Source organism: Telmatherina bonti (assembly GCF_933228915.1).
Source record: "Telmatherina bonti genome assembly, chromosome: 13".
In the NCBI taxonomy this organism is placed as follows: domain Eukaryota; kingdom Metazoa; phylum Chordata; class Actinopteri; order Atheriniformes; family Telmatherinidae; genus Telmatherina; species Telmatherina bonti.
The window spans coordinates 631,317-654,208 of NC_136611.1; the positions used below are offsets into that span (position 1 = coordinate 631,317).

At 43.1% G+C, this 22,892-nt stretch overlaps 1 protein-coding gene across 6 annotated transcripts in view; it reads right to left on the bottom strand.

Annotated features, from left to right (window-relative positions):
• The window catches only part of LOC306764394 (extracellular matrix organizing protein FRAS1-like), a 623,368-nt gene that overhangs the window by 394,506 nt on the left and 205,970 nt on the right, over positions 1 to 22,892 (bottom strand). For all 6 annotated transcript variants that reach the window (XR_013771547.1, XR_013771548.1, XM_079251555.1 and 3 more), the window contains 3 exons: positions 8,789 to 8,929; positions 7,118 to 7,258; positions 6,878 to 7,045 (listed from right to left, as the gene is read on the bottom strand). Coding sequence is in view for 4 of the 6 variants with exons in the window: in XM_079251555.1 (XP_079107681.1) it covers positions 6,878 to 7,045; positions 7,118 to 7,258; positions 8,789 to 8,929 (450 nt within the window). In the remaining 2 variants the exon portion in view is untranslated. The remainder of the gene's footprint in view (positions 1 to 6,877; positions 7,046 to 7,117; positions 7,259 to 8,788; positions 8,930 to 22,892) is intronic.

Here is a 22,892-nt window from a genome sequence, read left to right on the forward strand (position 1 = left end):
CAGCTATCAGCTGGACCGTAGGGTTGTGTACACACTGTGGGACAGAAATGCAGCTATCAGCTGGACTGTAGGGTTTTATCCACGCTGTGGGACAGAAATGCAGCTATCAGCTGGACCATAGGGTTGTGTACACACTGTGGGACAGAAATGCAGCTATCAGCTGGACCGTAGGGTTGTGTACACACTGTGGGACAGAAATGCAGCTATCAGCTGGACTCTAGGGTTGTGTACACACTGTGGGACAGAAATGCAGCCATCAGCTGGACCGTAGGGTTGTGTACACACTGTGGGACAGAAATGCAGCTATCAGCTGGACCGTAGGGTTGTGTACACACTGTGGGACAGAAATGCAGCTATCAGCTGGACCGTAGGGTTGTGTACACACTGTGGGACAGAAATGCAGCTATCAGCTGGACCGTAGGGTTGTGTACACACTGTGGGACAGAAATGCAGCTATCAGCTGGACTCTAGGGTTGTGTACACACTGTGGGACAGAAATGCAGCTATCAGCTGGACCGTAGGGTTGTGTACACACTGTGGGACAGAAATGCAGCTATCAGCTGGACCGTAGGGTTGTGTACACACTGTGGGACAGAAATGCAGCTATCAGCTGGACCGTAGGGTTGTGTACACACTGTGGGACAGAAATGCAGCTATCAGCTGGACCGTAGGGTTGTGTACACACTGTGGGACAGAAATGCAGCTATCAGCTGGACCGTAGGGTTGTATCCATGCTGTGGGACAGAAATGCAGCTATCAGCTGGACCGTAGGGTTGTTTACACACTGTGGGACAGAAATGCAGCTATCAGCTGGACCGTAGGGTTGTGTACACACTGTGGGACAGAAATGCAGCTATCAGCTGGACCGTAGGGTTTTATCCACGCTGTGGGACAGAAATGCAGCTATCAGCTGGACTGTAGGGTTGTGTACACACTGTGGGACAGAAATGCAGCTATCAGCTGGACTGTAGGGTTTTATCCACGCTGTGGGACAGAAATGCAGCTATCAGCTGGACTGTAGGGTTGTGTACACACTGTGGGACAGAAATGCAGCTATCAGCTGGACCGTAGGGTTGTGTACACACTGTGGGAAAGAAATGCAGCTATCAGCTGGACCGTAGGGTTGTGTACACACTGTGGGACAGAAATGCAGCTATCAGCTGGACTCTAGGGTTGTGTACACACTGTGGGACAGAAATGCAGCTATCAGCTGGACCGTAGGGTTTTATCCACGCTGTGGGACAGAAATGCAGCTATCAGCTGGACCGTAGGGTTGTGTACACACTGTGGGACAGAAATGCAGCTATCAGCTGGACTGTAGGGTTGTGTACACACTGTGGGACAGAAATGCAGCTATCAGCTGGACCGTAGGGTTGTGTACACACTGTGGGACAGAAATGCAGCTATCAGCTGGACCGTAGGGTTGTGTACACACTGTGGGACAGAAATGCAGCTATCAGCTGGACCGTAGGGTTGTATCCATGCTGTGGGACAGAAATGCAGCTATCAGCTGGACCGTAGGGTTGTGTACACACTGTGGGACAGAAATGCAGCTATCAGCTGGACCGTAGGGTTGTATCCATGCTGTGGGACAGAAATGCAGCTATCAGCTGGACCGTAGGGTTGTGTACACACTGTGGGACAGAAATGCAGCTATCAGCTGGACCGTAGGGTTGTGTACACACTGTGGGACAGAAATGCAGCTATCAGCTGGACCGTAGGGTTGTGTACACACTGTGGGACAGAAATGCAGCTATCAGCTGGACCGTAGGGTTGTGTACACACTGTGGGACAGAAATGCAGCTATCAGCTGGACCGTAGGGTTGTGTACACACTGTGGGACAGAAATGCAGCTATCAGCTGGACCGTAGGGTTGTGTACACACTGTGGGACAGAAATGCAGCTATCAGCTGGACCGTAGGGTTGTGTACACACTGTGGGACAGAAATGCAGCTATCAGCTGGACCGTAGGGTTGTGTCCACACTGTGGGACAGAAATGCAGCTATCAGCTGGACCGTAGGGTTGTGTACACACTGTGGGACAGAAATGCAGCTATCAGCTGGACCGTAGGGTTTTATCCACGCTGTGGGACAGAAATGCAGCTATCAGCTGGACTGTAGGGTTGTGTACACACTGTGGGACAGAAATGCAGCTATCAGCTGGACTGTAGGGTTTTATCCACGCTGTGGGACAGAAATGCAGCTATCAGCTGGACTGTAGGGTTGTGTACACACTGTGGGACAGAAATGCAGCTATCAGCTGGACCGTAGGGTTGTGTACACACTGTGGGAAAGAAATGCAGCTATCAGCTGGACCGTAGGGTTGTGTACACACTGTGGGACAGAAATGCAGCTATCAGCTGGACTGTAGGGTTGTGTACACACTGTGGGACAGAAATGCAGCTATCAGCTGGACTGTAGGGTTGTGTACATGCTGTGGGACAGAAATGCAGCTATCAGCTGGACTGTAGGGTTGTGTCCACGCTGTGGGACATAAATGCCGCTATCAGCTGGACTGTAGGGTTGTGTACACGCTGTGGGACAGAAATGCAGCTATCAGCTGGACCGTAGGGTTGTATCCATGCTGTGGGACAGAAATGCAGCTATCAGCTGGACTGTAGGGTTGTGTCCACACTGTGGGACAGAAATGCAGCTATCAGCTGGACTGTAGGGTTGTGTACATGCTGTGGGACATAAATGCAGCTATCAGCTGGACCGTAGGGTTGTGTACACACTGTGGGACAGAAATGCAGCTATCAGCTGGACCGTAGGGTTGTATCCATGCTGTGGGACAGAAATGCAGCTATCAGCTGGACTGTAGGGTTGTGTACACGCTGTGGGACAGAAATGCAGCTATCAGCTGGACCGTAGGGTTGTGTACACACTGTGGGACAGAAATGCAGCTATCAGCTGGACTGTAGGGTTGTGTACACACTGTGGGACAGAAATGCAGCTATCAGCTGGACCGTAGGGTTGTATCCATGCTGTGGGACGGAAATGCAGCTATCAGCTGGACTGTAGGGTTGTATCCATGCTGTGGGACAGAAATGCAGCTATCAGCTGGACTCTAGGGTTGTGTACACACTGTGGGACAGAAATGCAGCTATCAGCTGGACTGTAGGGTTGTGTACACACTGTGGGACAGAAATGCAGCTATCAGCTGGACCGTAGGGTTGTGTACACACTGTGGGACAGAAATGCAGCTATCAGCTGGACCGTAGGGTTGTGTCCACACTGTGGGACAGAAATGCAGCTATCAGCTTGACTCTAGGGTTGTGTCCACACTGTGGGACAGAAATGCAGCTATCAGCTTGACTCTAGGGTTGTGTCCACACTGTGGGACAGAAATGCAGCTATCAGCTGGACTGTAGGGTTGTGTACACACTGTGGGACAGAAATGCAGCTATCAGCTGGACCGTAGGGTTGTATCCATGCTGTGGGACAGAAATGCAGCTATCAGCTGGACTGTAGGGTTGTGTACACGCTGTGGGACAGAAATGCAGCTATCAGCTGGACCGTAGGGTTGTGTCCACACTGTGGGACAGAAATGCAGCTATCAGCTTGACTCTAGGGTTGTGTCCACACTGTGGGACAGAAATGCAGCTATCAGCTGGACTGTAGGGTTGTGTACACACTGTGGGACAGAAATGCAGCTATCAGCTGGACCGTAGGGTTGTATCCATGCTGTGGGACAGAAATGCAGCTATCAGCTGGACTGTAGGGTTGTGTACACGCTGTGGGACAGAAATGCAGCTATCAGCTGGACTGTAGGGTTGTATCCATGCTGTGGGACAGAAATGCAGCTATCAGCTGGACCGTAGGGTTGTATCCATGCTGTGGGACAGAAATGCAGCTATCAGCTGGACCGTAGGGTTGTATCCATGCTGTGGGACAGAAATGCAGCTATCAGCTGGACCGTAGGGTTGTATCCATGCTGTGGGACAGAAATGCAGCTATCAGCTGGACTGTAGGGTTGTATCCATGCTGCTTTTTAATGCTTTTTAAAGAACAGGCAACAATTTGTTAAAATAGATGAATACAAATCAGAATATATGGAAATGTCATGTGGAGTGCCACAGGGGTCAGTATTAGGTGCCAAGCTATTTAGAATATATATCAATGACATGTGCAGAGTGTCAAAACTGTTGAAAATTGTTGCAGGTGACACAAATATTTCCTGTTCTGGAGAGAATTTGCAGCAGGTTTTGGAGAGGATTACAGGAGAAATGGCAAAACTGAAACTGTGGTTTGACAGAAATAAATTATTATTAAACTTGAGTAAAACAAAGATTATGTTGTCTGGAAGGAATAACAAAGACACACATGTTGAACTGGTAATTGATAATACACAACTCAAAAGTAAATGAAATAAAATTTCTTGGCGTGATCCTGGACCGAAGAATCTGCTGGAAACCTCATATAAGCCACATCAGAGCAAAACTTGCTAAAAGCATTTCATTTATTGGCAAGATTAGTCACACGATCAACACTAAATCACTGTATATTCTCGATTCTTTGCAGCAGTGATGTTCACATATCTAGAGGGAATGAAACATTGTCATAAGCCAAGAACTTTAGATGGTTTCTGCATGCGAGGACTAAGTCGGTAGGGAATCACCATGACAGTCTGCCATCTTGAAACTACAGCTGCTGATAAGGGACAAATGGGACCAACACTTTTTTTGGCAAGCCAGCACACAGCTGAGAGACTTAGAGAAACTTACTACCCCAGCAAGTCGGAAAGTCTCTTTAGAAAAGTGGGAATGAACATGAAGCCAGCCTTCCCCAGGCGGAAGGAGCTCAGGGAGTAAGATTCTAAACGCTTCAGTACGTCAACCGTACTGCCTAATTTCACAAAAAACTGGAACACACGAGGAAAAATCTACTAAATAAAACAGGAAACCAGAACTAAACATGGCAACACAACACTGGACCGGAACCCTGAAACCATGGCAGGCTGCTATAAAAGTCGTTTCAGTGTATTTCAGTGTGTTTCAGTGTAAAAGGGAAAATGCAGGTGAAAAGCGAGCTGCGTCTGATTGGTCAAGGAGTCGTTATATTGGGTAGCGAAGGTGGGCGTGGCTTTCTTCTCATGAAGGTGCACAGCCTAGAGAAGATGACCAATCACCGAGTCCCTCCCCCGGGACGTCACTACAATTTCAAAGTAGAAAAAATTTCTCCAAAACCAGTTGTTTCCGTTGCCATGGAAACCAAACATAGAGTGTGCTGAAAAAATGCATTTAGGTGATAAAAAGCAGCGCCGCTCATATGTCTGATGAGTAATCAACACTAAAACACGGTAGAACGCTCAGACAACTAGACATAGCATCATAGAGCCGCTCTAAAACATTTAGCACCGACGAGGGAAGTGAGGAGAACTGATTACAGTCCCATTTTCTCCCTTTTATTCCTGCTCGGTTTGGTTTACAGAAATAAAAACAAATAATGCCTCTGGTTTCCTGGAGATGGAGGGTGGTGTGTTCTTTTTGTGCGCTGGTAGGAGAGTGATAATTGGTCTCACTTGACAGAACAACCCGTCAAATCTACAACTCAGCCTCAGAATTGGTCCATTACACCCACAGTTTCACACCATATGGAACCTTATTGGTCGCCTCCGCGCAGCGTCGTCTTACCTCTGAATGCAACCAGTCTACACACACCATTCATGATGCATCTTTAAATGTCCAAAATGAAGCTCAAGCCTGAGCCGGGTGGTGCATGAAGGTATGAAACACAAAGAAAGCCTTTAGCTTGCACTGGAAGGATCCAATTCTGGACTCTCGGTTTAGTTTAAAGGGTTCCTATGATGGTATTTGGAGTTTTCTGAGCTTTCTACAGTGTTACAGTGTTGAATCCTCATCAGACATGTGAACGACACTGTTTTTTAACACCTAAACGCATGTTTGAGTTTGAGTTTCCATGGCGATGAAAAACGCGTGGTTTTAGAGAGTTTTTCTACGTGGAAATCCTTGTGACGTCCCGGGGGATAAGGTTGGGTGATTGGTTACCTTCTACTGGTTAACAAGGGCATGTACAAATACATCAGGCGGGTGGAAAACGTGGGATAAAGTTATTTCCAACGATGGCTGGTGAGTTTACCAAAGAGAGACATCCTGCTGCATTCGTTGCTGTGGGTTGCTGTTTTCCACTTCGTTTTCAGGCTCTGATTCAGGTTCCAACATGTAGGGCTGGATGCTATGTGTTGACATTGTAGTTTGTTTTCTTATTGAGTTCATATGAGCCTAATCCTTCTGTTTATGAGACGTTACAATGACGGTGAAAGCAGGTGCGGTGCGCGGTCCCGATGTAGTGCAGTGGCGGGAGGCGGGGCTTAATGCGGAAGAGTCTCAATCCACTCGTTTTGCCCGCAGGCTGATCTGACAGCCTACGGAGAGGGTCGGTCTGAAGTAAATAAAGCCATTTGTGACAATAACTCCATCAATCCCAGCCCTTCTGGTCTCAGAAATAAAAATAAATTAGCCTGAAATGAACAGAATAATTCCACTTTAAACTTGTGAACAGTCTGTTTTTTAAATTCACTTTATAAATAAAGTTGCCTTGTTTCACATTTGTGTTTGACATAGAAAAGGGACCAGATAACAGAGACATCCATTAGCATCCTGTAACTTTAGACTAATTCTCACAATTAAACAGAAGATCAGCCTGATTGATGAGTTGAGAACTGATTTAATAATGGATGATCTCCTTCACTGGACCTGGACAGTTGCCATGACCAGCAGTGATTATCTGATGTTTGGAAAGCCAACATGGCTGAAGACTGCGCTGGTAATTCGTTCGGTTTAATAGCAGAACACTTCTATCTGGCCTTGCAGGTTAACGTTTCCCCTAAAATCCCTGAGAGCTGGCAAACACTCACCTCTACACGTCTGCTGGTCATCCAGGAAGTGATGTGCTGCACATCGCGCGGTGCAAATGCCTTGCTGAAGGTGACCTGACTGCAGCAGGAGAACCTCCTCCGCTTTCAGGCAGCGCAGGCAGTCTGACGCCAAGGGTCCCACACATGAACGGCAGGAGGGATGGCAGTCTGGTTGGACAGAGGAAGTGAGACAGAGGCGGACAGAGGAAGAGGACATTTTCTTCAGGCGCTGGCTCTTACTGTGGCAGGCGCTGTCCTGAGGGTACAGTCCCTCCCCACAGGCCTCCACACACTGGCCCTGGTGGAGAAGACGTCCATCTGGACACAAGGTGCACTGGGAAACTGCAGGACCCCAGCATGAGGAGCAGGACCTGTGGCAGGCTGAGAGGAGAAAGGTTGACATGGAAGCTAGCTGAATACAGACGGGAAGGTCATCGGACGGAGGATTTTCAGGAAGAAGTACAACTTAAGAACAGATTTAAGTTTGGTGAGAAGATGTCTGTGAAGGTTTTGCAGTTTGAGACCGGCTGATCTTGACATCCAGTCCTGGAAGACTGGCCGCTGTCTGGATGGTCTTCCTCTCTGAATAGTCTTCCTCATTACTGACCAGTGGATTTTCAATCATTGCAGTTCACAGATTGTCCCATCGCTGCAGATGTTGTGTCTCCTTGTCAACAAATTCCAAACCAGTTCAGACCGGAAACCAACCCAACCAACCACCCACCCAACCAACCAACCAACCAACCACCCACCCAACCAACCAACCACCCACCTACCCACCCAACCAACCAACCAACCACCCACCCAACCAACCAACCAACCAACCAACCAACCAACCAACCAACCAACCACCCAACCAACCAACCAACCACCCACCCACCCAACCAACCAACCAACCACCCACCCAACCAACCAACCAACCAACCATCCACCCACCCAACCAACCAACCCACTAACCCACCAAACCACAAACCCACCAACCCACCATCCACCCACTCACTCGCTCACTGATTCATTCATTTATTTCTATACCTCTTACTCCAACTAAGGGTTTCAGAGAAGCTGCAGCAAGGTACACCTAGACAGCAAGGTACACCTGGACAGCCAGGTACACCTAGACAGCAAGGTACACCTGGACAGCCAGGTACACGTGGACAGCCAGGTACACCTAGACAGCAAGGTACACGTGGACAGCCAGATACACGTGGACAGCAAGGTACACCTGGACAGCCAGGTACACCTGGACAGCCAGGTACACCTAGACAGCAAGGTACACCTGGACAGCCAGGTACACGTGGACAGTCAGGTACACCTAGACAGCAAGGTACACCTGGACAGCCAGGTACACGTGGACAGCAAGGTACACCTGGACAGCCAGGTACACGTGGACAGCCAGGTACACCTAGACAGCCAGGTACACCTAGACAGCAAGGTACACCTGGACAGCCAGGTACACCTGGACAGCCAGGTACACCTAGACAGCAAGGTACACCTGGACAGCCAGGTACACGTGGACAGCAAGGTACACCTGGACAGCCAGGTACACCTGGACAGCCAGGTACACCTAGACAGCAAGGTACACCTGGACAGCCAGGTACACCTGGACAGCAAGGTACACGTGGACAGCCAGGTACACGTGGACAGCCAGGTACACGTGGACAGCCAGGTACACCTGGACAGCCAGGTACACCTGGACAGCAAGGTACACGTGGACAGATTGCCAGTCCACCACAGGACCAGCAAACTACCAAAAGGTTTATCTTTAATCTCATAAAACACAGTTTCCAGAGCAAATCACCTGAATCCAGGTGTTATGCTTGTCTTTATTCATCCTTTAGCTACAGAAGTTTGTATCTCTATGACTCAACATTAAACAATTATATCAAGACATGAGCATTAAGATGAGCTTACCTCTGCATCTGCCATGGCTGTCCAGGTAATGCTGAAGTGGACACTGGGTGACACATCTCCCACGATGCAGGGCGGTGCCCTGAGGGCAGTTCGCACATCTGGCGTTGTCAGGGAAACAGGAGGCGCAGGATGGATCGCAGGCTATAAAACATTGCATTTAAATGTTAGAATGAGAAACAAAACAAACACTGTAGTCAATTTGAAAGTGAAAGTTTTCCCATCAGTCTTAACCAATGAGAAATCTGAATGTGCTGCTTGTTTTCTGGATAATATCAAAGGAAATGCCCGTGTTATCAGTGGACTGCACGTTAGTACTTTATGATCATGAATTGTGCATTTTATGACAAAACCGGACTTTAAAGATTTTATTTGAACTTTTCCAGCAGGTACAGGCATTCTACAACATGCATCTTTCACAGAAAAAGACTAAGAACTCTGCATATAGCGACACAGTGTGTAAGGAGTACTCTGAAATTAAGAATGGGTACAAAATTTATTTTTAAAAAAAACAAAAAAAATCTAACATACTGACTGAACCGTCATAGGTTTAATAGGTCAGGTTTACCTTCATGACAACTGTGGGGGGAGTGAATTTTTCTCTAACTCCTCCATTTGGAAGTAATTTAAAGTTGGGCATAATTAGGGGCGAGTACTTTTGATTGGCGAGTACCCTTCAAGAAGGAGGAAGGTAGAACAACCGGTTAGCCGGTTAATAGTGTGACTTAGCTTTAGCCTGACTACTTCCATTAGCTGATTAGCTCCTTTTAGCTCCGGGTTCACTCGGTTAGCTCTTAGCTACAGGCAGGTCAGAGTTTGCTCGATGTCAATCTTCCACCCCCACACTCACAACCTTCTCCACTCTACATCTTTGCCAATTTTGTATTTTCAAGGAAAGATGACATGCATGATGCTGCAAAGATGGCAATGGTAGGACCACCAGCTGAGCTTAAATTCCACTGATCAGAAACAAGTCTATGGTACAACCTGATTTATTAACAGTCAAGTCAAGAGCAACAGTCAAGAGCCCACGGTCCTAGCATTAGTTTCTTATATAAGAGCCCTCGGTCCTAGCATTAGTTTCTTATATAAGAGACCACGGTCCTAGCATTAGTTTCTTATATAAGAGCCCTTGGTCCTAGCATTAGTTTCTTATATAAGAGCCCTCGGTCCTAGCATTAGTTTCTTATATAAGAGACCACGGTCCTAGCATTAGTTTCTTATATAAGAGACCACGGTCCTAGCATTAGTTTCTTATATAAGAGACCACGGTCCTAGCATTAGTTTCTTATATAAGAGCCCTCGGTCCTAGCATTAGTTTCTTATATAAGAGACCACGGTCCTAGCATTAGTTTCTTATATAAGAGACCACGGTCCTAGCATTAGTTTCTTATATAAGAGACCACGGTCCTAGCATTAGTTTCTTATATAAGAGCCCTCGGTCCTAGCATTAGTTTCTTATATAAGAGACCACGGTCCTAGCATTAGTTTCTTATATAAGAGCCCTCGGTCCTAGCATTAGTTTCTTATATAAGAGACCACGGTCCTAGCATTAGTTTCTTATATAAGAGACCACGGTCCTAGCATTAGTTTCTTATATAAGAGACCACGGTCCTAGCATTAGTTTCTTATATAAGAGCCCTCGGTCCTAGCATTAGTTTCTTATATAAGAGACCACGGTCCTAGCATTAGTTTCTTATATAAGAGACCACGGTCCAAGCATTAGTTTCTTATATAAGAGCCCTCGGTCCTAGCATTAGTTTCTTATATAAGAGACCACGGTCCTAGCATTAGTTTCTTATATAAGAGCCCTCGGTCCTAGCATTAGTTTCTTATATAAGAGACCACGGTCCTAGCATTAGTTTCTTATATAAGAGACCACGGTCCAAGCATTAGTTTCTAATATAAGAGCCCTCGGTCCTAGCATTAGTTTCTTATATAAGAGACCACGGTCCTAGCATTAGTTTCTTATGTAAGAGACCACGGTCCTAGCATTAGTTTCTTTTATAAGAGCCTTCGGTCCTAGCATTAGTTTCTTATATAAGAGCCCTCGGTCCTAGCATTAGTTTCTTATATAAGAGACCACGGTCCTAGCATTAGTTTCTTATATAAGAGACCACGGTCCTAGCATTAGTTTCTTATATAAGAGCCCTCGGTCCTAGCATTAGTTTCTTATATAAGAGACCACGGTCCTAGCATTAGTTTCTTATGTAAGAGACCACGGTCCTAGCATTAGTTTCTTATATAAGAGCCCTCGGTCCTAGCATTAGTTTCTTATATAAGAGACCACGGTCCTAGCATTAGTTTCTTATATAAGACACCACGGTCCGAGCATTAGTTTCTTATATAAGAGACCACGGTCTTAGCATTAGTTTCTTATATAAGAGACCACGGTCCTAACATTAGTTTCTTATATAAGAGCCCTCGGTTCTAGCATTAGTTTCTTATATAAGAGACCACGGTCTTAGCATTAGTTTCTTATATAAGAGCCCACGGTCCTAGCATTAGTTTCTTATATAAGAGCCCTCGGTCCTAGCATTAGTTTCTTATATAAGAGACCACGGTCCTACCATTAGTTTCTTATATAAGAGCCCACGGTCCTAGCATTAGTTTCTTATATAAGAGCCTTCGGTCCTAGCATTAGTTTCTTATATAAGAGACCACGGTCTTAGCATTAGTTTCTTATATAAGAGACCACGGTCCTAACATTAGTTTCTTATATAAGAGCCCTCGGTCCTAGCATTAGTTTCTTATATAAGAGACCACGGTCCTAGCATTAGTTTCTTATATAAGAGCCAACGGTCCGAGCATTAGTTTCTTATATAAGAGCCCACGGTCCTAGCATTTGTTTCTCATATAAGAGACCACGGTCCTAGCATTAGTTTCTAACGTAAGAGACCACGGTCCGAGCATTAGCTTCTAATATAAGAGACCACGGTCCGAGCATTAGCTTCTAATATAAGAGACCACGGTCCGAGCATCAGCTTCTAATATAAGAGCCCACGGTCCTAGCATTAGTTTCTTATATAAGAGACCACGGTCCTAGCATTAGTTTCTTATATAAGAGCCTTCGGTCCTAGCATTAGTTTCTTATATAAGAGCCCACGGTCCTAGTATTAGTGTCTTATATAAGAGCCCTCGGTCCTAGCATTAGGTTCTTATATAAGAGACCACGGTCCTAGAATTAGTTTATTATATAAGAGACCACGGTCCTAGCATTAGTTTCTTATATAAGAGACCACGGTCCTAGCATTAGTTTCTTATATAAGAGCCCTCGGTCCTAGCATTAGTTTCTTATATAAGAGACCACGGTCCTAGCATTAGTTTCTTATATAAGAGACCACGGTCCTAGCATTAGTTTCTTATATAAGAGCCCTCGGTCCTAGCATTAGTTTCTTATATAAGAGACCACGGTCCTAGCATTAGTTTCTTATATGAGACCACGGTCCTAGCATTAGTTTCTTATATAAGAGCCCTCGTTCCTAGCATTAGTTTCTTATATAAGAGACCACGGTCCTAGCATTAGTTTCTTATATAAGAGACCACGGTCCTAGCATTAGTTTCTTATATAAGAGCCCACGGTCCTAGCATTAGTTTCTTATATAAGAGCCCTCGGTCCTAGCATTAGTTTCTTATATAAGAGACCACGGTCCTAGCATTAGTTTCTTATATAAGAGCCAACGGTCCTAGCATTAGTTTCTTATATAAGAGCCTTCGGTCCTAGCATTAGTTTCTTATATAAGAGCCCACGGTCCTAGTATTAGTATCTTATATAAGAGCCCTCGGTCCTAGCAATAGGATCTTATATAAGAGACCACGGTCCGAGCATTAGTTTCTTATATAAGAGCCCTCGGTCCTAGCAATAGGATCTTATATAAGAGACCACGGTCCTAGTATTAGTGTCTTATATAAGAGCCCTCGGTCCTAGCAATAGGATCTTATATAAGAGACCACGGTCCGAGCATTAGTTTCTTATATAAGAGCCCTCGGTCCTAGCATTAGTTTCTTATATAAGAGACCAGGGTCCGAGCATTAGTTTCTTATATAAGAGCCCTCGGTCCTAGCATTAGTTTCTTATATAAGAGACCACGGTCCTAGCATTACTTTCAAATATAAGAGCCCTCGGTCCTTGCATTAGTTTCGTATATAAGAGCCCTCGGTCCTAGCAATAGGATCTTATATAAGAGACCACGGTCCGAGCATTAGTTTCTTATATAAGAGCCCTCGGTCCTAGCAATAGGATCTTATATAAGAGACCACGGTCCTAGTATTAGTGTCTTATATAAGAGCCCTCGGTCCTAGCAATAGGATCTTATATAAGAGACCACGGTCCGAGCATTAGTTTCTTATATAAGAGCCCTCGGTCCTAGCATTAGTTTCTTATATAAGAGACCACGGTCCTAGCATTAGTTTCTTATATAAGAGCCCTCGGTCCTAGCATTAGTTTCTTATATAAGAGACCACGGTCCTAGCATTAGTTTCTTATATAAGAGCCCTCGGTCCTTGCATTAGTTTCGTATATAAGAGACCACGGTCCTAGCATTAGTTTCTTATATAAGATCCCACGGTCCTAGCATTAGTTTCTTATATAAGAGCCCACGGTCCTAGCATTAGTTTCTTATATAAGAGACCACGGTCCTAGCATTAGTTTCTTATATAAGAGCCCACGGTCCTAGCATTAGTTTCTTATATAAGAGCCTTCGGTCCTAGCGATAGGATCTTATATAAGAGACCACGGTCCTAGCATTAGTTTCTTATATAAGAGACCACAGTCCTAGCATTAGTTTCTTATATAAGAGACCACGGTCCTAGCATTAGTTTCTTATATAAGAGACCACGGTCCTAGCATTAGTTTCTTATATAAGAGCCTTCGGTCCTAGCATTAGTTTCTTATATAAGAGCCCACGGTCCTAGTATTAGTGTCTTATATAAGAGCCCTCGGTCCTAGCATTAGGTTCTTATATAAGAGCCCACGGTCCTAGAATTAGTTTATTATATAAGAGGCCACGGTCCTAGCATTAGTTTCTTATATAAGAGACCACGGTCCTAGCATTAGTTTCTTATATAAGAGCCCTCGGTCCTAGCATTAGTTTCTTATATAAGAGACCACGGTCCTAGCATTAGTTTCTTATATAAGAGACCACGGTCCTAGCATTAGTTTCTTATATAAGAGCCCTCGGTCCTAGCATTAGTTTCTTATATAAGAGACCACGGTCCTAGCATTAGTTTCTTATATAAGAGACCACGGTCCTAGCATTAGTTTCTTATATAAGAGCCCTCGTTCCTAGCATTAGTTTCTTATATAAGAGACCACGGTCCTAGCATTAGTTTCTTATATAAGAGACCACGGTCCTAGCATTTGTTTCTTATATAAGAGCCCACGGTCCTAGCATTAGTTTCTTATATAAGAGCCCACGGTCCTAGTATTAGTGTCTTATATAAGAGCCCTCGGACATAGCAATAGGTTCTTATATAAGAGACCACGGTCCTAGCATTAGTTTCTTATATAAGAGACCACGGTCCTAGCATTAGTTTCTAATATAAGAGCCCACGGTCCTAGTATTAGTTTCTTATATAAGAGCCCACGGTCCTAGCATTAGTTTCTTATATAAGAGCCTTCGGTCCTAGCATTAGTTTCTTATATAAGAGCCCACGGTCCTAGTATTAGTGTCTTATATAAGAGCCCTCGGTCCTAGCATTAGGTTCTTATATAAGAGACCACGGTCTTAGCATTAGTTTCTTATAAAAGAGACCACGGTCCTAGCATTAGTTTCTTATATAAGAGACCACGGTCTTAGCATTAGTTTCTTATATAACAGACCACGGTCCTAGCATTAGTTTCTTATATAAGAGACCATGGTCCTAGCATTAGTTTCTTATATAAGAGCCCTCGGTCCTAGCATTAGTTTCTTATATAAGAGACCACGGTCCTAGCATTAGTTTCTTATATAAGAGACCACGGTCCTAGCATTAGTTTCTTATATAAGAGACCACGGTCCTTGCATTAGTTTCTTATATAAGAGCCCACGGTCCTAGTATTAGTGTCTTATATAAGAGCCCTCGGTCCTAGCAATAGGTTCTTATATAAGAGACCAGGGTCCTGGCATTAGTTTCTTATATAAGAGACCACAGTCCTAGCATTAGTTTCTTATATAAGAGACCACGGTCCTAGCATTAGTTTCTAATATAAGAGCCCACGGTCCTAGTATTAGTTTCTTATATAAGAGCCTTCGGTCCTAGCATTAGTTTCTTATATAAGAGCCCACGGTCCTAGTATTAGTGTCTTATATAAGAGCCCTCGGTCCTAGCAATAGGTTCTTATATAAGAGACCAGGGTCCTGGCATTAGTTTCTTATATAAGAGACCACAGTCCTAGCATTAGTTTCTTATATAAGAGACCACGGTCCTAGCATTAGTTTCTAATATAAGAGCCCACGGTCCTAGTATTAGTTTCTTATATAAGAGCCTTCGGTCCTAGCATTAGTTTCTTATATAAGATCCCACGGTCCTAGTATTAGTGTCTTATATAAGAGCCCTCGGTCCTAGCATTAGGTTCTTATATAAGAGCCCACGGTCCTAGAATTAGTTTATTATATAAGAGACCACGGTCCTAGCATTAGTTTCCTATATAAGAGACCACGGTCCTAGCATTAGTTTCTTATATATGAGCCCTCGGTCCTAGCATTAGTTTCTTATATAAGAGACCACGGTCCTAGCATTAGTTTCTTATATAAGAAACCACGGTCCTAGCATTAGTTTCTTATATAAGAGCCCTCGGTCCTAGCATTAGTTTCTTATATAAGAGACCACGGTCCTAGCATTAGTTTCTTATATAAGAGCCCTCGGTCCTTGCATTAGTTTCGTATATAAGAGACCACGGTCCTAGCATTAGTTTCTTATATCAGAGCCCACGGTCCTTGCATTAGTTTCTTATATAAGAGCCTTCGGTCCTAGCATTACTTTCTTATATAAGAGCCCACGGTCCTAGTATTAGTGTCTTATATAAGAGCCCTCGGTCCAAGCAATAGGATCTTATATAAGAGACCACGGTCCTAGCATTAGTTTCTTATATAAGAGACCACAGTCCTAGCATTAGTTTCTTATATAAGAGACCACGGTCCTAGCATTAGTTTCTTATATAAGAGACCACGGTCCTAGCATTAGTTTCTTATATAAGAGCCTTCGGTCCTAGCATTAGTTTCTTATATAAGAGCCCACGGTCCTAGTATTAGTGTCTTATATAAGAGCCCTCGGTCCTAGCATTAGGTTCTTATATAAGAGACCACGGTCTTAGCATTAGTTTCTTATAAAAGAGACCACGGTCCTAGCATTAGTTTCTTATATAAGAGACCACCGTCTTAGCATTAGTTTCTTATATAACAGACCACGGTCCTAGCATTGGTTTCTTATATAAGAGACCATGGTCCTAGCATTAGTTTCTTATATAAGAGCCCTCGGTCCTAGCATTAGTTTCTTATATAAGAGACCACGGTCCAAGCATTAGTTTCTTATATAAGAGACCACGGTCCTAGCATTAGTTTCTTATATAAGAGACCACGGTCCTAGCATTAGTTTCTTATATAAGAGCCCACGGTCCTAGTATTAGTGTCTTATATAAGAGCCCTCGGTCCTAGCAATAGGTTCTTATATAAGAGACCAGGGTCCTGGCATTAGTTTCTTATATAAGAGACCACAGTCCTAGCATTAGTTTCTTATATAAGAGACCACGGTCCTAGCATTAGTTTCTAATATAAGAGCCCACGGCCCTAGTATTAGTTTCTTATATAAGAGCCTTCGGTCCTAGCATTAGTTTCTTATATAAGATCCCACGGTCCTAGTATTAGTGTCTTATATAAGAGCCCACGGTCCTAGAATTAGTTTATTATATAAGAGACCACGGTCCTAGCATTAGTTTCTTATATAAGAGACCACGGTCCTAGCATTAGTTTCTTATATATGAGCCCTCGGTCCTAGCATTAGTTTCTTCTATAAGAGACCACGGTCCTAGCATTAGTTTCTTATATAAGAGACCACGGTCCTAGCATTAGTTTCTTATATAAGAGACCACGGTCCTAGCATTAGTTTCTTATATAAGAGCCTTCGGTCCTAGCATTAGTTTCTTATATAAGAGCCCACGGTCCTAGTATTAGTGTCTTATATAAGAGCCCTCGGTCCTAGCATTAGGTTCTTATATAAGAGACCACGGTCTTAGCATTCGTTTCTTATAAAAGAGACCACGGTCCTAGCATTAGTTTCTTATATAAGAGACCACCGTCGTAGCATTAGTTTCTTATATAACAGACCACGGTCCTAGCATTAGTTTCTTATATAAGAGACCATGGTCCGAGCATTAGTTTCTTATATAAGAGCCCTCGGTCCTAGCATTAGTTTCTTATATAAGAGACCACGGTCCTAGCATTAGTTTCTTATATAAGAGACCACGGTCCTAGCATTAGTTTCTTATATAAGAGACCACGGTCCTAGCATTAGTTTCTTATATAAGAGCCCACGGTCCTAGTATTAGTGTCTTATATAAGAGCCCTCGGTCCTAGCAATAGGTTCTTATATAAGAGACCAGGGTCCTGGCATTAGTTTCTTATATAAGAGACCACAGTCCTAGCATTAGTTTCTTATATAAGAGACCACGGTCCTAGCATTAGTTTCTAATATAAGAGCCCACGGCCCTAGTATTAGTTTCTTATATAAGAGCCTTCGGTCCTAGCATTAGTTTCTTATATAAGATCCCACGGTCCTAGTATTAGTGTCTTATATAAGAGCCCTCGGTCCTAGCATTAGGTTCTTATATAAGAGCCCACGGCCCTAGAATTAGTTTATTATATAAGAGACCACGGTCCTAGCATTAGTTTCTTATATAAGAGACCACGGTCCTAGCATTAGTTTCTTATATATGAGCCCTAGGTCCTAGCATTAGTTTCTTCTATAAGAGACCACGGTCCTAGCATTAGTTTCTTATATAAGAGACCACGGTCCTAGAATTAGTTTATTATATAAGAGCCCTCGGTCCTAGCATTAGTTTCTTATATAAGAGACCACGGTCCTACCATTAGTTTCTTATATAAGAGCCCTCGTTCCTAGCATTAGTTTCTTATATAAGAGACCACGGTCCTAGCATTAGTTTCTTATATAAGAGACCACGGTCCTAGCATTAGTTTCTTATTTAAGAGCCCACGGTCCTAGCATTAGTTTCTTATAAAACAGACCACGGTCCTAGCATTAGTTTCTTATTTAAGAGACCACGGTCCTAGCATTAGTTTCTTATATAAGAGACCACGGTCCTAGCATTAGTTTCTTATATAAGAGACCACGGTCCTAGCATTAGTTTCTTATATAAGAGACCACGGTCCTAGTATTAGTGTCTTATATAAGAGACCACGGTCCTAGCAATAGGTTCTGATATAAGAGACCACGGTCCTAGTATTAGTTTCTTATATAAGAGCCTTCGGTCCTAGCATTAGTTTCTTATATAAGAGCCTTCGGTCCTAGCATTAGTTTCTTATATAAGAGCCCACGGTCCTAGTATTAGTGTCTTATATAAGAGCCCACGGTCCTAGCATTAGTTTCTTATATAAGAGACCACGGTCCTAGCATTATTCTCTTATAAAAGAGACCACGGTCCTAGCATTAGTTTCTTATATAAGAGACCACGGTCCTAGCATTAGTTTCTTATATAAGAGCCCTCGGTCCTAGCATTATTTTCTTATATAAGAGACCACGGTCCTAGCATTAGTTTCTTATATAAGAGACCACGGTCCTAGCATTAGTTTCTTATATAAGAGCCCACGGTCCTAGCATTAGTTTCTTATATAAGAGACCTCGGTCCTAGCATTAGTTTCTTATATAAGAGACCACAGGTCCTAGCATTAGTTTCTTATATAAGAGCCCACGGTCCTAGCATTAGTTTCTTATATAAGAGCCTTCGGTCCTAGCATTAGTTTCTTATATAAGAGCCCACGGTCCTAGCATTAGTTTCTTATATAAGAGCCCACGGTCCTAGCATTAGTTTCTTATATAAGAGCCCTCGGTCCTAGCATTAGTTTCTTATATAAGAGACCACGGTCCTAGTATTAGTGTCTTATATAAGAGCCCTCGGTCCAAGCAATAGGTTCTTATATAAGAGACCACGGTCCTAACATTAGTTTCTTATATAAGAGACCACAGTCCTAGCATTAGTTTCTTATATAAGAGACCACGGTCCTAGCATTAGTTTCTAATATAAGAACCCACGGTCCTAGTATTAGTTTCTTATATAAGAGCCCACGGTCCTAGCATTAGTTTCTTATATAAGAGCCTTCGGTCCTAGCATTAGGTTCTTATATAAGAGACCACGGTCCTAGCATTAGTTTTTTATATAAGGGACCACGGTCTTAGCATTAGTTTCTTATAAAAGAGACCACGGTCCTAGCATTAGTTTCTAATATAAGAGCCCACGGTCCTAGTATTAGTTTCTTATATAAGAGACCACGGTCCTAGCATTAGTTTCTTATATAAGAGACCACGGTCCTAGCATTAGTTTCTTATATAAGAGACCTTGGTCCTAGCATTAGTTTCTTATATAAGAGACCACCGGTCCTAGCATTAGTTTCTTATATAAGAGCCCACGGTCCTAGCATTAGTTTCTTATATAAGAGCCTTCGGTCCTAGCATTAGTTTCTTATATAAGAGCCCACGGTCCTACCATTAGTTTCTTATATAAGAGCCCACGGTCCTAGCAATAGGTTCTTATATAAGAGACCACGGTCCTAGCATTAGTTTCTTATATAAGAGACCACGGTCTTAGCATTAGTTTCTTATATAAGAGCCCACGGTCCTAGCATTAGTTTCTTAAATAAGAGCCCTCGGTCCTAGCATTAGTTTCTTATATAAGAGACCACGGTCCTAGCATTAGTTTCTTATATAAGAGCCCACGGTCCTAGCATTAGTTTCTTATATAAGAGCCTTCGGTCCTAGTATTAGTTTCTTATATAAGAGCCTTCGGTCCTAGCATTAGTTTCTTATATAAGAGCCTTCGGTCCTAGCATTAGTTTCTTATATAAGAGCCCACGGTCCTAGTATTAGTGTCTTATATAAGAGCCCTCGGTCCTAGCATTAGGTTCTTATATAAGAGACCACGGTCCTAGCATTAGTTTCTTATATAAGAGACCACGGTCTTAGCATTATTTTCTTATAAAAGAGACCACGGTCCTAGCATTAGTTTCTTATATAAGAGACCACGGTCTTAGCATTAGTTTCTTATATAAGAGACCACGGTCCTAGCATTAGTTTCTTATATAAGAGCCTTCGGTCCTAGCATTAGTTTCTTATATAAGAGCCCACGGTCCTAGTATTAGTGTCTTATATAAGAGCCCTCGGTCCTAGCATTAGGTTCTTATATAAGAGACCACGGTCCTAGCATTAGTTTCTTATATAAGAGACCACGGTCTTAGCATTATTTTCTTATAAAAGAGACCACGGTCCTAGCATTAGTTTCTTATATAAGAGACCACGGTCCTAGCATTAGTTTCTTATAAGAGACCACGGTCCTAGCATTAGTTTCTTATATAAGAGCCCTCGGTCCTAGCATTAGTTTCTTATATAAGAGACCACGGTCCGAGCATTAGTTTCTTATATAAGAGACCACGGTCCTAGCATTAGTTTCTTATATAAGAGCCCACGGTCCTAGCATTAGTTTCTTATATAAGAGACCTCGGTCCTAGCATTAGTTTCTTATATAAGAGACCACAGGTCCTAGCATTAGTTTCTTATATAAGAGCCCACGGTCCTAGCATTAGTTTCTTATATAAGAGCCTTCGGTCCTAGCATTAGTTTCTTATATAAGAGCCCACGGTCCTAGCATTAGTTTCTTATATAAGAGCCCACGGTCCTAGCATTAGTCTCTTATATAAGAGCCCTCGGTCCTAGCATTAGTTTCTTATAGAAGAGACCACGGTCCTAGTATTAGTGTCTTATACAAGAGCCCTCGGTCCAAGCAATAGGTTCTTATATAAGAGACCACGGTCCTAACATTAGTTTCTTATATAAGAGACCACAGTCCTAGCATTAGTTTCTTATATAAGAGACCACGGTCCTAGCATTAGTTTCTAATATAAGAGCCCACGGTCCTAGTATTAGTTTCTTATATAAGAGCCCACGGTCGTAGCATTAGTTTCTTATATAAGAGCCTTCGGTCCTAGCATTAGTTTCTTATATAAGAGCCTTCGGTCCTAGCATTAGTTTCTTAAATAAGAGCCCTCTGTCCTAGCATTAGTTTCTTATATAAGAGACCACGGTCCTAGCATTAGTTTCTTATATAAGAGCCCACGGTCCTAGCATTAGTTTCTTATATAAGAGCCTTCGGTCCTAGCATTAGTTTCTTATATAAGAGCCTTCGGTCCTAGCATTAGTTTCTTATATAAGAGCCCACGGTCCTAGTATTAGTGTCTTATATAAGAGCCCTCGGTCCTAGCATTAGGTTCTTATATAAGAGACCACGGTCCTAGCATTAGTTTCTTATATAAGAGACCACGGTCTTAGCATTATTTTCTTATAAAAGAGACCACGGTCCTAGCATTAGTTTCTTATATAAGAGACCACGGTCTTAGCATTAGTTTCTTATATAAGAGACCACGGTCCTAGCATTAGTTTCTTATAAGAGACCACGGTCCTAGCATTAGTTTCTTATATAAGAGCCCTCGGTCCTAGCATTAGTTTCTTATATAAGAGACCACGGTCCTAGCATTAGTTTCTTATATAAGAGACCACGGTCCTAGCATTAGTTTCTTGTATAAGAGCCCACGGTCCTAGCATTAGTTTCTTATATAAGAGACCTCGGTCCTAGCATTAGTTTCTTATATAAGAGACCACAGGTCCTAGCATTAGTTTCTTATATAAGAGCCCACGGTCCTAGCATTAGTTTCTTATATAAGAGCCTTCGGTCCTAGCATTAGTTTCTTATATAAGAGCCCACGGTCCTAGCATTAGTTTCTTATATAAGAGCCCACGGTCCTAGCATTAGTTTCTTATATAAGAGCCCTCGGTCCTAGCATTAGTTTCTTATATAAGAGACCACGGTCCTAGTATTAGTGTCTTATACAAGAGCCCTCGGTCCAAGCAATAGGTTCTTATATAAGAGACCACGGTCCTAACATTAGTTTCTTATATAAGAGACCACAGTCCTAGCATTAGTTTCTTATATAAGAGACCACGGTCCTAGCATTAGTTTCTAATATAAGAGCCCACGGTCCTAGTATTAGTTTCTTATATAAGAGCCCACGGTCCTAGCATTAGTTTCTTATATAAGAGCCTTCGGTCCTAGCATTAGTTTCTTATATAAGAGCCCACGGTCCTAGTATTAGTTTCTTATATAAGAGCCCTCGGACCTAGCATTAGGTTCTTATATAAGAGACCACGGTCCTAGCATTAGTTTTTTATATAAGGGACCACGGTCTTAGCATTAGTTTCTTATAAAAGAGCCTTCGGTCCTAGCATTAGTTTCTTATATAAGAGCCCACGGTCCTAGTATTAGTGTCTTATATAAGAGCCCTCGGTCCTAGCATTAGGTTCTTATATAAGAGACCACGGTCCTAGCATTAGTTTCTTATATAAGAGACCACGGTCTTAGCATTATTTTCTTATAAAAGAGACCACGGTCCTAGCATTAGTTTCTTATATAAGAGACCACGGTCTTAGCATTAGTTTCTTATATAAGAGACCACGGTCCTAGCATTAGTTTCTTATAAGAGACCACGGTCCTAGCATTAGTTTCTTATATAAGAGCCCTCGGTCCTAGCATTAGTTTCTTATATAAGAGACCACGGTCCTAGCATTAGTTTCTTATATAAGAGACCACGGTCCTAGCATTAGTTTCTTATATAAGAGCCCACGGTCCTAGCATTAGTTTCTTATATAAGAGACCTCGGTCCTAGCATTAGTTTCTTATATAAGAGACCACAGGTCCTAGCATTAGTTTCTTATATAAGAGCCCACGGTCCTAGCATTAGTTTCTTATATAAGAGCCTTCGGTCCTAGCATTAGTTTCTTATATAAGAGCCCACGGTCCTAGCATTAGTTTCTTATATAAGAGCCCACGGTCCTAGCATTAGTTTCTTAT